Here is a 13,600-nt window from a genome sequence, read left to right on the forward strand (position 1 = left end):
AAAGAAGTCAATAATTTCAAACTGCGATGGTGTTTTTTTGTGATGCAGACATTTCCACGAGGAAGTGAACCTAATCTGTCCGTTTATTTCACAGACCTCTATTATTGGATCGTAACTTGTCTTCAGTCGCTATCCACCTGGTGCTGAAAGTCTGTGTCCCTTTACTAATTACCTGAACCATGTAGTTTCCCTCAAACTAATGGATCCATGTTGGTCTTCCATGGCATTTTATCATCTGTCAAACAATGAATTGTTTTGTAATCAAGTATGTTTAAATAGGAGTTGTATTTTGACAGTACTCTTGGGATGGTTGGTTAACTGAGGCTTTCAGCTTTTGAATTGAAGCAAATATTTATTTCCCACAGAAGTTAATGTAAAGCTTTACCAGTAAACTCTTGGGGATGGGAGATGTTGCAGGTGGTATGCTCAAGGAATGAGGAGATGAAGAGGATAGAAATGTATAGTATTAACTTTCTCAGTAAACCCCGTTTTATGGCATTGAGGAACAATGTTTAGAAAATACAATTCATAGAATATCAGGGTTGGAAGGGACCTCAGGAGGTCATCTAGTCCAACCCCCTGCTCAAAGCAGGACCAATTCCCAACTAAATCATCCCAGCCAGGGCTTTGTCAAGCCTGACCTTAAAAACCTCTAAGGAAGGAGATTCCACCACCTCCCTAGGTAACCCATTCCAGTGCTTCACCACCCTCCTAATGAAAAAGTTTTTCCTAATATCCAACCTAAACCTCCCCCACTGCAACTTGAGACCATTACTCCTTGTTCTGTCATCTGGTACCACTGAGAACTGTCTAGATCCATCCTCTTTGGCACCCCCTTTCAGGTAGTTGAAAGCAGCTATCAAATCCCCCCTCATTCTTCTCTTCTGCAGACAATTGCCGGCAGATAAATGTCCAATTTAAAGTGACATTTATTTGCAGTAAAAAAAAATTCCTTACACTGATGATAATTTAAATGAAATTTCTTGGGTTTAAGATTTTAAATATTTAAACAAGAATTTTCCCAGTATTCACCATTGGAAGGAGAGAGGGTAGGTCAGTGTGTTGTTTTCATAGGATACTGTACATCAGTAATATGTTGGGGTTTTTTCATTTAAATGAACTCCCTTCAGCTGTATTCTTGGCACCAATGTGGTCTTGGCACAAATAAACTAAACAAAGATGCTGCAATATGAGTGACAAGCTGCATCCCTGTTTTAAAAAAGAACTGTCTGATATAGTGCTCCCCTGTTTATGCAGAATGGTGAAGGGCAGGAATGGGCAAGAGCACAATTAAATGGATTAGTAAAGAAATGAAATATTAAGAAAATGCAACTGACTGGGGAGGGAAGAAGCCATGCCAATGGCTCAGTTTTCCAAGATGCTGATCACGTGGGTACCTGATCAAGCAAAGCACTTAAACATGTCCTTAACTTAAAGTGTGCAGGTGGTCCCATTGAAATAATTCAGACTTTTCATTTGCTTAAAGTTAAGTATGTGCTCAAATGTGTCTGTGGATTGGGGCCAATGGGCGCAAGTTCTCAGGATACAAAGTTTACCCTGATAATCTTTTAAATCACTTATCCCAGCATATTGTTTTAGTTGTTTCTGAAATGAACAGAATTTTAATTAAATTTAAAACTTGACCACGTGTGGTGGCTGCAGGTAATAACCCTGGAAAGAAAAAGAAAAACTGAGTTTGTATTTTAGTTGTTCTAATGCTAAATGGCATAAAAATGTAGTGAAAATTGCAAAAAATCAATGAACATCTTATGTTAATTATTTAGTGTAACATGAGTTGATAAAATATTTCTTATTTACTTAAAATAGGATGAAATAATTGTTTATTATTAGAGATCCATTGTGCTAAGTGCTTTACAAATACAGTCTCTGTCCTGAAAAGTTTTGCATACAAATATACAAACAAAAACAGACCGAGGATGAGGGAGAGGGATAGAATTATACAGTGTTTTATGAGGTAGATTATTCTTACTCAACTTGATTAAAAACAGACTTTTTCTTCTAAATAATGGCTGCATTTCCCTTTATCTTATAAGTTAATTCATTGCACCGCGACCCTCTTCTGACAAAAAAAAATTACTACATGACCCCAGGAGGGGGTACCGAAGCCTGAGACCACCTGTGCCCCACCACCCCATGTGTTTGCGGTGGGGGGGGGGGGGCAAAGCCCAAGGGCTTCAGCCCCAGACAGGGGGCCCGGAACCTGAGCCACACTGCCCAGGGCTGAAATACTTGGGCTTCAGTCCTGCATGGTCAGGCTCAGACTTCGACCCTGGACTCCAGCAAGTCTAAGTCGGCCCTGGCAACCCCATTAAAATGAGGTTGTGACCCACTTTGGAGTCCCAACCCATAGTTTGAGAACCGCTGAAGTAGAGCAACAGATTTACAGGATAAGTATAATTATAGTTCTATAGCATGCTTTCATAGAACTCCATCAGATTTGTATGGGAAGTAGAAATGTATACAAAGTTGCAATGCAGTGCTTTTTGAGAATTAAAAAGAGAAACTTTGTGGGTGCTGAGCTTTCTAAACACTCAATGCATTCCTAAGTGTTTGGCAGCTCTTGTCATTAGGGACTTAAATGAGGTAGCGCTTTTAAAAAGTCAGAAGGTCGCTACCATAATTTAAGCAAAACCAGTGGCTCATTTTTTGTAAACACATCTTTCAGTGCAACAGGTTTGACAGAGTATATTAGTCTTTCACATATTAAACCACTAAGAGGAACTAAAAGACTGAAAAGAATATGCAATTTTTTTCCAATATATTTTCAACTGTATGCAAATAGGTATGAGTGGCAGAAAATGTATATTAATGCATGTAAGATTCTGATTTAATTCTTGAACCTGTTTTTAAAATTGGTCATTGACTGGCTGATTAAAACAGTTCAGAAATTCTCAGACTGAATAATAATTATACCAGTATCTCATCATTCATTTCCTCAGCTTATAGTATTATCGGGACAGTAATAAAACGCAGTGCTTTCACTTCCTTAAATGTTGCAATATTTCTGTGCAGGCCCGTAACTGGGTTTATAAAAGGAAGAATTTAATTAATACAAATGTGGAAACTCCTCACTCTGTTTTTTTTTTTTTTTTTTTTTTTTCCCCACTGAAAATGAAGCTTGGACTGAATTAGCTCATTAGGGAATTCTGCCAATCCCTCAGAGCCCTTTTTAACCAACTCTCTTTTCCTCACAATAGTGAGCCTGCTCTGCACAGATATTAAGAAGCTGTGATCATAAAAAAAATTGTTTTTTAAAATATATTATATACACAAAGGTATCAGTCCTATTTTGAGCATCATCAGACAATTAGTTATCTTCTAAGCATATTGTTAATAGTTCGACATCCAGGTTTGTCAGTACATAATTATTACATTTCCAGTCATTTGTAATTTGAGGCATCTCCGGATCTTATCAGTTTAGATCATAACTTCCCCTCCCCCCCCAAAGTTAATGAAGCGTAGTCGGTAGTGGACATATTTTACAAAGATGCAAACTCCAGCAGAGTTTATAACTTAGGTCTTATGGAAAACGTTAACATTAGCTTAGTCCAGGAAGGAGAACTATTTTGTTTTTTTACCTTACAAACTAACAAAATTCTCCCTGGTCTTAATTATTTTGCATGGTAATAGTCTTATTTCATTTGCATGTTTCTGGGTGTCCCTCTTCCTCCCCATTTCTTTTTAAATTTGATTGGGAGCCTGTCAGGATCATAAATAGCCACTTATATAAAAGTGTAGAAATAGAGTTTTTATATTCTGCTATAGGGGAAAAAATATAGATTTAAAAAAAACTATCAGGGTGCAGCCTGTAATGGAAACACAGCTTGCTCCTGTTTTGTGAGTGGTTTCATTTTTTTCACCCATCACATGAGGAGGATGTTTCTGCGGAATCATCCCTCTAATTTCAGACCTATAGTGTGAAAGTAGCTGCAATCAGCTGACAGCTTGTGGTTATGTTCAGATATATGTGGGGAAGGGGTGCACTGTTTCAAATGCATAATGAAGATCTCATTTCGTCATCTGGAAGCAGGGATGGTAGCAGCTCAGGGGAAATGAGACAGTAATGTTGCTCTAGTGGAAGGGAAGCCTTGTTACACATAACCAGAGCACTCTGCATGCAGCAGTAAAGATGCACCAAGACAAAATGGCACAAATGTATTTCGCTTTCCGGAACGGGTAGAGAATAAATGCAAGAAGCAGGTAGACGCAGATGGACATGTCCGCAAAGAACCTGAAGTTATTTTTTTATACTCCACTGCCCTTAACCTCTGTTGGTACCTTCCAGAGAAATTGGTATTAGATGTATTTTTAGCTTGCTGTATCCAGAATCAGTATGACAACATAATTCTGCCTTTACATCTGTAAGCAGCTTTTACTATGTTTTCCTATTTTCTGCCAGCTGCAGTTTACAAAGGATGTCACAGCACTGGTAAGAAATGTACACAGTAGCCATTTCTCAGATTTTTGTAAGGCATGTTTTTCTTAAGGTTTATAAGAAGCCAGTATATTAAAACCTGCAAGATGCTGGAAATGAGCTCGATATGCTGATCAGCTAAATTCCTTTCATAGCGTATAACCCTGTTAATTTGTAGAGTATGCCTGTGTTACCTTGTTGATTTCTTTTCAGTTTGCTTTAATATTCTGCATTTAACTAATACTCAACATAATGTTTTTTGCAGCAGTGTTTTAAGTGCCTCGCCCTCACCCTCAGTACTTTGCTCTCAGTCTTATGTTTATGGCTGCACTTGGGCTTTTACAACCTGTCTAATGCTAAGACAAGGCACGAATTGAGCATGTTATGATTTGAGCAGGAAATGCTGTAATATGATACCACACCTAAACTATATAAAAGATGTGGGAGATCATTTTAGTCATTTACTGCATTGGCAAGATTGGAATTGTCAGCTCTCTATTTCATCACATTTTAACTAAACCAAGTAATGCTAAAGTTTTAAAATAACGTAGTAGTGTTTAAATGATGCTTGACTTTGATTTTCTATATATGCTGTTTTGCAATGATTACAGAAATGTCTCTTGATGCAAAAAAGAGACTGATGAAACGTGCAAAATGTAATCTAACCATTTTTCTTAGGAGTCAGGCTCTTAAACACAAGGTAAGATGTGAATTATTAAACATACATAGTAAATTAATTTGAAATTTTAGTTTTGCATTTTACTGTAAAATAGACAATAGATACGCATGTATTTTCATATTTATATCTGTCAATTTAAGCAACTCATTTTATAATAGTGTCATTTATTGAATGTCTTCTATAACATGTAAGGTTATTTAAAGGGTGGTGGGTGTTGGCTGGCAACAAAGATGTTATCAGTCACTCTAATTTATTCATTTTACATTTTAGCAACAGTGCCTTTTACATATGAGAATTTATATTTCAGGGAGAAGGGTATACAAATGCTATCTAATCTTTTATATGGCAAGACAACAGAGAATATTCTAGTGCTGGTTAAATTTATTATGCAGCCATTTAACCTGTCGATTGCTGTGAAATCTTAGCTCCCAGCATCAAGAGGCTTAAAAGGAATATTTGAAGTAGTATGGTTGGAGGAAATGGGGTGGGGGGGCAGGGGGAATAATCCTTGTGCTCACAAATCTTGGGAAATATGTCTTATTTACCTGCATTAATTTCAAGAAATTCTAATTCATTTGGTTTCTAAAGTGGTGATGTTGGGTTTTTTTTTAGCTTTTTCTTTTCTGTAGTGACTTCACACGTTAAATTTCCAAACAGTAAGGGAGCATTAAGGGAAGAAATGTATTATTTTTATACATTTTTTAAGTGTCCTATTATTTAAGATCAAATGTATGAATTTAATATCCAAGCTGCCTTCTCTCTAGGGACTTCATCCTGCAGTTGCAGGAGAATGGACTCAGTGTGGTGATCTTTCCATCTCTGTTTTCTGTGAATTAACACTTTTTTAATTGTCCATCCACAGGCATATTCCCAAGATGCCTACCTGAAAGGCAATGAAGCCTATAGTGGAAATGCTCACAACATTCCTGAACCACCACCAATATGTTATCCTCGACTAACATCCACACCTTCTGTCATGGCACAGTCTGTGGACATACCGCCTTCTGACTCTTCATTGGGCAAGCAGCAAGCCAGTAGACCAGTACGGACACTGATGCAGCCAGACAGGGCCTATAGAATGGAAATACAAGTGCCTCCATCGCCAACAGATATTGCAAAATCAAATACAGCTGTGTGTGTTTGCAATGAAACCATAAGGACTGTTGTTGTGCCTTCTGAGAAGGCTGTAGATTTGCCATCCTGTAGAACTAATCATGCTGGTCCATCACACAGGACGGAGGAAGTGAGGTATGGCTTAAGGGATCAAACCACTTTAAAAACAAAAGCATGGACCACATCACCACCATCTTCAGCGTCCACTGCCATTGTACTTCCTCAGACTCCAATTACAAGGCCAGTAGATCCCACTGGAATGATAAGTAAATCGGGAAATTATGGAGGACATCCAGAAGGGATCTCAAGCACTAGACCTCCTGCAGGTTCTCCCCCAACCTCTACTAATCACTATACTTCTCCAAACTCCCACCAGCACATAGACTGGAAAAACTACAAAACCTACAAAGAGTACATTGATAACAGACGTTTGCACATGTATGGCTGCCGAACAATACAGGAAAGATTGGATAGTTTGAGAGCGGCCTCTCAGAACTCAACTGATTATGTGGTGCCAAATCGCACTATTTCACAGGTACGACGCAGAAGCACCTCTCATGATAGGGTTCCACAGTCTGTTCAGATCCGACAACGGAGCGTGTCCCAGGAAAGACTTGAAGATCCAGTGCTGATGAAAGAGTGGCCAAGAAGTGCTTCACAGGATGCATTAACTTCGCCATCTATTAGTTCCAGGAACCACAGAACTCAGTCGTGGGATTACCTTGGCAAGCAGGGTGAAACAGAAAATTTTTGTGCTGAGAATCTTGTTACAGATTCAAATGGAGACAGAAAAAAGACTTACAAGTGGACTGGATTTACTGAGCAAGATGATCGGCGAGGTATTTATGAAAGATCTAGACAGCATGCATTTCACATGTCCCTTCGAGGTCCACATTTTTCAGTGGCTCCAGGTGCTTATAATTCAGACAGGCGAAAAAGCAATAGAGCCTCTATGTCTGCTTCTCAGCTCCAGAAAGTTCCATCAGATGTAAAAACACTGCAGCCTACTAGGGATTTTCAAATAGCTGGTGGAGTTTCAAAGCCTACAACCACCTCACAAGAGAGAGCATCTCTTGTGACAGACAGAAGTTCTAAAAGTAACTCTTTGAGGACCTCTGTTCCCTATGCAGAAAAATCTTCACTTCCCATTAACCAGAGTCTGGATATTGTGGCCAAAGACCAAAGAGCAGTAAATCACTTGCATCCGAGTGGTCTGTTAAATCATCAATCAAAAAACCGAGGAGAAAATGCCCCAGACCACAAAACAGAAATTGGCAGGAGCATCCAACCCCCCACTTCGACTGCAGCTTCTGCCAAACTTGTCCAACAGATGAGCGAGAGCTCAGCTACCTCTGATAACTTAGATGTTTCCATTAGACAAAAGATTCAAGATTTTGAAAAGGAAAATACACAAGAGCCTGAAATTCAGCAGCCAGATGTTCTGGAAAATGACACAGATGCCGTTGTCTTGCGGGAAAAATCTCCTTCTGGTCACCAGACTCCACAGCCTTTGAGACACCAGTCCTACATCCTAGCAGTAAATGACCAGGAGGCTGTCTCAGACACTACCTGTTGGTTACCTAATGATGCACGTAGAGAGGTGCATATAAAAAGGATTGAAGAAAGGAAAGCATCAGGTTCCAGTCCACCTGGTGATTCCTTGGCATCCATTCCATTTATAGGTGAGCTAAACAGATTAATTGTATCAGTGTAATATATATAAAATATATTGTTTTACTACTTTGTCTCTAATTTAGAGTTTGAATCAAGAGAATAGCATTCAGGTGGCTAACTAGCATTCAATTAAACCTTCCCTCTGTGTGGATCTTTTCCAACACCACTTATCCAAATAGACATTAGGATGGTAAACACTGGAGTATTTTTCAGAAGAGGAAAAATATTTCATTCGTTGTATGCTGTATAGTATGTCTAGGAAAACCCATTGTGATTCAAAATGTTTCTCTAGAGATTTCTTCAATTCCTTACACAACTCCCAAAATTATATATTCTCTTCTGGTTTTTACTCCATGATCTGATCTGATCTTATTTGCAGCGGAGCATTGTGCATGTGATTGTTTCTTATTCATTAGAAATAATTCAGCAGAATCCGTGTTTATAACGCTTTTCAAAACACTGTAAAATATAAGGTTACTGAGTGATGCAAGGGAGTATCAGATGTATTGTCATGCAGCCCTCTTGACCATGCGTCCATGGCAACCATTTTTGTCTAGAACTAATAGATACGCTTCCCAACCAAGTTGGGAGTCACTTCATGATATCTAACATGAAATAGCGAAGAGAATTTTTGTGTTTTGGAGGGCCAAGGTCTCTCAAAGAATACATATTATTTTCATGTTTAGCTTTAGCTGTCCTAACAGAGCAATTTTCTCTATGAATGGACAGGTGGCTTTCATATTGTCAAATTCATATAGAAAGTATATAAGCTGTTGGTACATCCTCACCATTAATTATTGTACAACCCCACATTTCTTCTCAGTGCATTAGCATAAGACAATAAGGCATATAACCAATAAACATTTATTTTGTGCAGGTGTAGTATATTTTGTATCTCAAAAGCTTAGTGCTCTTCTACTATTAAAGGTCTTAGTTTGTCACATATGCAAATTTTACATGAAGTCTAACTTGGATATATTAAGAGGTTCTGTATGGTTTCATACATAGATTACATACATCTTGTTTGAGTGGTTCTTAATTCTCTAACCACATGCAATTTAAATGTCATATTGTAACAGGCAAATAATGCCACATTATGATAAAAGATTGTGTAAAAAGGGCTGGGTTTAATTTAAGCAAAAAAGATTTCTCATGAACTTGGGACAAATGTGGCTTACTTCCAGATTTTAAACAGGTATAAAAATTAAAGTCCAAAGGAGCTTTAAATTATGACAGAAGTATTTCATTTTGGTGATGGCCCTGCAAGTTAGAAGAAAGAGTTGAATTTTTTTTTTGTCTGCTGTCTCATAACACCATGTACTGTGATCCTGTGAGGTTTTCATAAGCTATGTAGCTGTCTCTTGGATGTGAGACCTCCAAAGAACATGAGGAAGTGATGCTGTTGATTCAGTAGGGGACACGCCCTTGAGTCACCTAATTATTAAGCACGATACTAGGAATCCATATGTTGCTTTAAATGAAGGCTTTTGGAGACTATTTTATACTGAGGCCCCAGCTACTTGTGTTCATTAAAGATCAAATGGCACTTTTTAAAAGAGTAGAGTTAGTAATAATGTGACTTGAATAATTAACATTCTGTCAACACTTGAAGTTGCAGGTGGGTACAGTATTTTTCACTTCGGATGTTAAACCATTGTGTGGTGGTGCTACATTTGGCCCCAATCGTGACTGTATTTCAATGGATGAAGAGTTCCCTAGTTATAGTTTGAATATAATTGGTTATGCATTTTTTAATCTTTTAAGTAAAAGTTACTTGGAAAATCTAAGGGGTTTTCTATTTACTATACAGTGGAAGAGAGAAGAATATTGATTTTGTGTAAAATTTTATTCTGGTATTGGCAGACTGCTTCCTCAGGGCTTTATCTGCACAAGTATGTACACTGGTATCCACTTGGTATAAAATACTGATCTTGTTAGGTAGTCTGGAACCCAATTCCATTGTACTAGGTGTATTATCCAGACTTAAATGCCTAGGGAATAAAAACTTGCTGATGTTATGTAGAGTTGACGTTTTAAATAGGCAGGTTTTGCTCTATTTATTATTGTTATATTGTTGTTTTTCTGTCCCTAAAACAAAATAAACATGACCAGTTGTTCTAGATGATTTCTTTAGATTTTGGTGAAGATGAGGAAGGATTTAGCTAGGAGCAAAGTACTAAAGGGTGGGGAAAATTAGCCAGGAGGCAGGGAGAATGGGTTGTTTTCAGGGTACTCTCTGGGATCACATCTTACTGTTTTGCATGCTTCACAGAAATCCAGCCAAACTTTCCGTCAAACTAATGCCTTACAGTTTCTTGCTACACCTAGGGATACTCAGCTATAGCATGCCTCTTAAATGTATTTCCTTCATAAAATTGGCCTCTGGAGGAAGGTGGTTTAATAACCGATTTGAATCGGTAAGAAGGATACCGTGCTTTAACTAACCTATTTTAATCTTGCTTTCCATTTGTCCTCTTTAATAATTTTCCTAGAGAAAGGTTGATTCTTATTGGTTGGTAGAATTTGGAGTATATACACTATATCTGCACGTGTTTATTTAAACAATTGTATAGCTTAACATAATTTTATTCAGATGCTTAATTTGTATAATGTTGTTTGTATGAAAAATGGTGAATGATGTTTTTTATATACCAGAGAACTGATTTTTTTAGTTGTGATTTGTATCCAGCTGCATTTGTATGGAAATTGGAATTTAATTAAAAATGCACAGAAACAACCTTTTACATTTTTATTAGTTAAATAAAGCTACCTTAAATGTTTAGGATACATAAGAAAGAAAAAAAAAAAGTAAGCTTATTAAAACATGATCTGCATTTAAAAGGGATTTATTTAACAAAGTGCTATCAATAGTTAGTTGTTCTTGGTCACCATGTCCTTCAAGATTTTAAAACTAGTAGATCTCATCCTCCCACCTCATTTTTATCCTAATCAGTTTCTCAAGCTTTATCTCGAGCATTTCCTGCTTTTGCAGTCCCAAATGGTTTCTCAAGCTTTGAATGAACAATAAACTGAAATTAAGAAAATATTCTCAGCACTTTCAGAAGAGACTACTGTGGTCAAAAACTTGATGAGCATGTCATCAAATTCTGGCATCAGGTACTTAGACGGGGAGTAATTTCCACCAGTTAAGTGGTTTAACTTTCTTCAATACATGAATATTATTTTTATTTAATGTAAATGATTTGAGTAGATGATAGTATGGTTAGGCCTTAATATAGGTTGTCATAGTTTCAAATTTAATTTTAATTAGATTTTTAAAAAGAAAAAGGTATTTAAATTAAAAAATCGGGTGTAAATAAAACCCAATTCTTATAATATCAATTTTTATCTGTCCTGCTCTTGAGTGCATTTCTTTCGTGTATAGAATAAGCAGCAAATTACTTATAAAATTTTAATCTTTCTATCAGAGGCATGGCTAGTATTTTTAATATATTAAGACTGATAATGTGTCAGTCTCCCAGGATCATTTAAGTCCATCACCAATATATGTGGTACTGTAGTTGTGTATAATTTAGAGAAACTTGGCCAAGTGTACAGTAGCTTCCTTTATTTTCTTTGTTTACAGATATAGAACATTGGTAGTCCAGAAGGTTAATAGGAGTCAAAAATACGTTCAGTGTTTTTGGTCTCTGGTTCAGGTCTCTTCCGTCTGTTCAGCTTAATTTTTTTCACTAAAAAAAATCTTGGCCATAGCAAATGGTAATTAAATGCTCGTCTGCCCAAATGACTCCAAACCAGAATGCTGTTAACTGTTTACCTAAGTGGTTAATAAAACATTCTTCAGTAGGATTTCAAGTTTTGGCATCTGAATCATCATCCTTTATTTTATTTGTATTTTTTCAATATTTACTCTGTCTAGCTATTACACATTATTCTTTCCTTTTGAATGTATTCTGCTGTTCATTGGCGCCAGCCTCTGTTACACAAGTTCCAAAGTGGGATTGTAAGTCAGTTTGCCTTATTTTAGGAGCGTTTTATCAAATATTTATCTTCAAGAGTTTTTGCATTATCCCTTTTTGACCTATTTGTCTATACGCTTTTTACTTTGACATTAAACAGAAATATTTTTAATGTTTTGTTACATCACAGCTATGGTTGACTCGTTTCTGTTGTGGTGACTAATTAATTCTGGCTTATTTTTCACTTCGCACCCATTTTGATTCCTTTACTAATTTCCCACCCCTGATTTTTTTTTTTTTTTTTTTTTAAAGTAAATTAATTGCAGGTAATACTCCTTTGCTGAATTTCTAAAACATCTTTCATCTGGGCATCTCAAAATGCTTTTCAACGATCCATTTCACCTCCCAAAACCCATTTGTATTGTGCTTGTGTGGTGTTACGTTCTCCTGCAGTGGAGGAGTCAGCAACAGAGCTGCTTGTAGAACCCAGCAATCCCAACTGGTTTTCTAAATGCTGGACCGCACGTATGATCTGACATAGTTGACAGTTTCTCATGACCAGGTACTTTTTAACTTTAAAAAAAAAAGTCTGCCCCATTTACCCTCTGAATAAAAATAATAGTTTTAACACCGCTCTCTCCAACCACGCTTCCCAAGGTGTTTGGGCCCCTGTATAGAATAGTGTGGTTTCAAATATACTGAAAACCTCTATAGTAACTATTCTTTTAAAATTGAAAAGTAACTAAAGCATATTTAAGAAATGCAATACAGAAGAGATGGGGGTAGTCGGAATGAAGAAATGATAATAAATATTGGGTCAGTACTGGTCATGCTAATGAACATTTCCCCCTCACCGAAGTCTGTTCAAAAGTAAGTTTTGTTTTTGTTTTTGTTTTATTTTTAAAAATGAGGTGAGAGTGGGTATCAAGTACAAAGAAGTTCAATACACTAGGGACATCCATAGCAGGGATACCATTGCCTGTCAACCTAATGTGGGGGATCTCATAAAGACAAGTGGTGTCTGATCATAGATATTTATTAGGACAAGTATCAAAGAACTTTCAAATTTAGAAAAGACTTCAACAATCAAACTGAGTAGAGACACCTTCAAACGTGTTGTGATATTCCTGATCATTCTATTAGTTATGGGCTAGCATTTGCAAGCTGCATAAATGTGTGTGTAACTGCAATAGAAATTAGGACTGACAGCTGTTCCTTTTGGAGGGACACTTGTTTTCCATAGTTTTCGCAATAGCACTGGCACAGGTTTTAACATATCAGTATTTCTATTATAAGTTGTCATCCCCTATTTTTGTCAGGGATTTAAATCTTCGCCTGCAAAATTACTATAGCTCCAGGCTCAATCTTTCAATATTGCTTGGTTTAGGAACAAATTTTTAAAATAATTTTGGTATTTTACAGCACAGGAGCATGAAAACAAACTACAAGTTAGTGTTTTCAAGCATTAGTTTGTGTTTCTGTAACTTAAAATGCATTTAAAATTAAAACTTCGACTTCCAAGTGAATAGTCAATAACATCTAGAGAAGATGATGTAATTAAAAACAGGTATTGGATTTTTTTGGCTATGTTGTACAATTAAATGTGCACAACATTCTTAACATGTCATTTTAATAAAAAAAACCCTTCAGGTGATAAAGGGACAGTAGCAAATGTCTTAGTCCAAATATGTTGTTTACCTTGAAAGATATCCCACGTTGAGGGTTGCTCCTGGGGGAATTCTGCGCCTCTGTGCAATGCAGAATTTTGCAGAAATTAAT

At 36.9% G+C, this 13,600-nt stretch overlaps 1 protein-coding gene across 5 annotated transcripts in view; it reads left to right on the plus strand.

The window, feature by feature from the left end:
* Window positions 1-13,600, plus strand: part of ARHGAP21 (Rho GTPase activating protein 21) — a 194,517-nt gene that overhangs the window by 139,175 nt on the left and 41,742 nt on the right. For 3 of the 5 annotated variants that reach the window (XM_034760239.1, XM_034760242.1, XM_034760238.1), the window contains exons 7-8: window positions 4,421-4,450; window positions 5,977-7,909. In XM_034760239.1, coding sequence (XP_034616130.1) covers window positions 4,421-4,450; window positions 5,977-7,909 — 1,963 coding nt within the window. Of the gene's footprint in view, window positions 1-4,420; window positions 4,451-5,113; window positions 5,136-5,976; window positions 7,910-13,600 lie in introns of those variants that run through there. The other 2 variants (XM_034760241.1, XM_034760240.1) reach the window with 2 other exon arrangements.

Source organism: Trachemys scripta, chromosome 2 (genome assembly GCF_013100865.1).
Source record: "Trachemys scripta elegans isolate TJP31775 chromosome 2, CAS_Tse_1.0, whole genome shotgun sequence".
NCBI classification, from domain to species: domain Eukaryota; kingdom Metazoa; phylum Chordata; order Testudines; family Emydidae; genus Trachemys; species Trachemys scripta.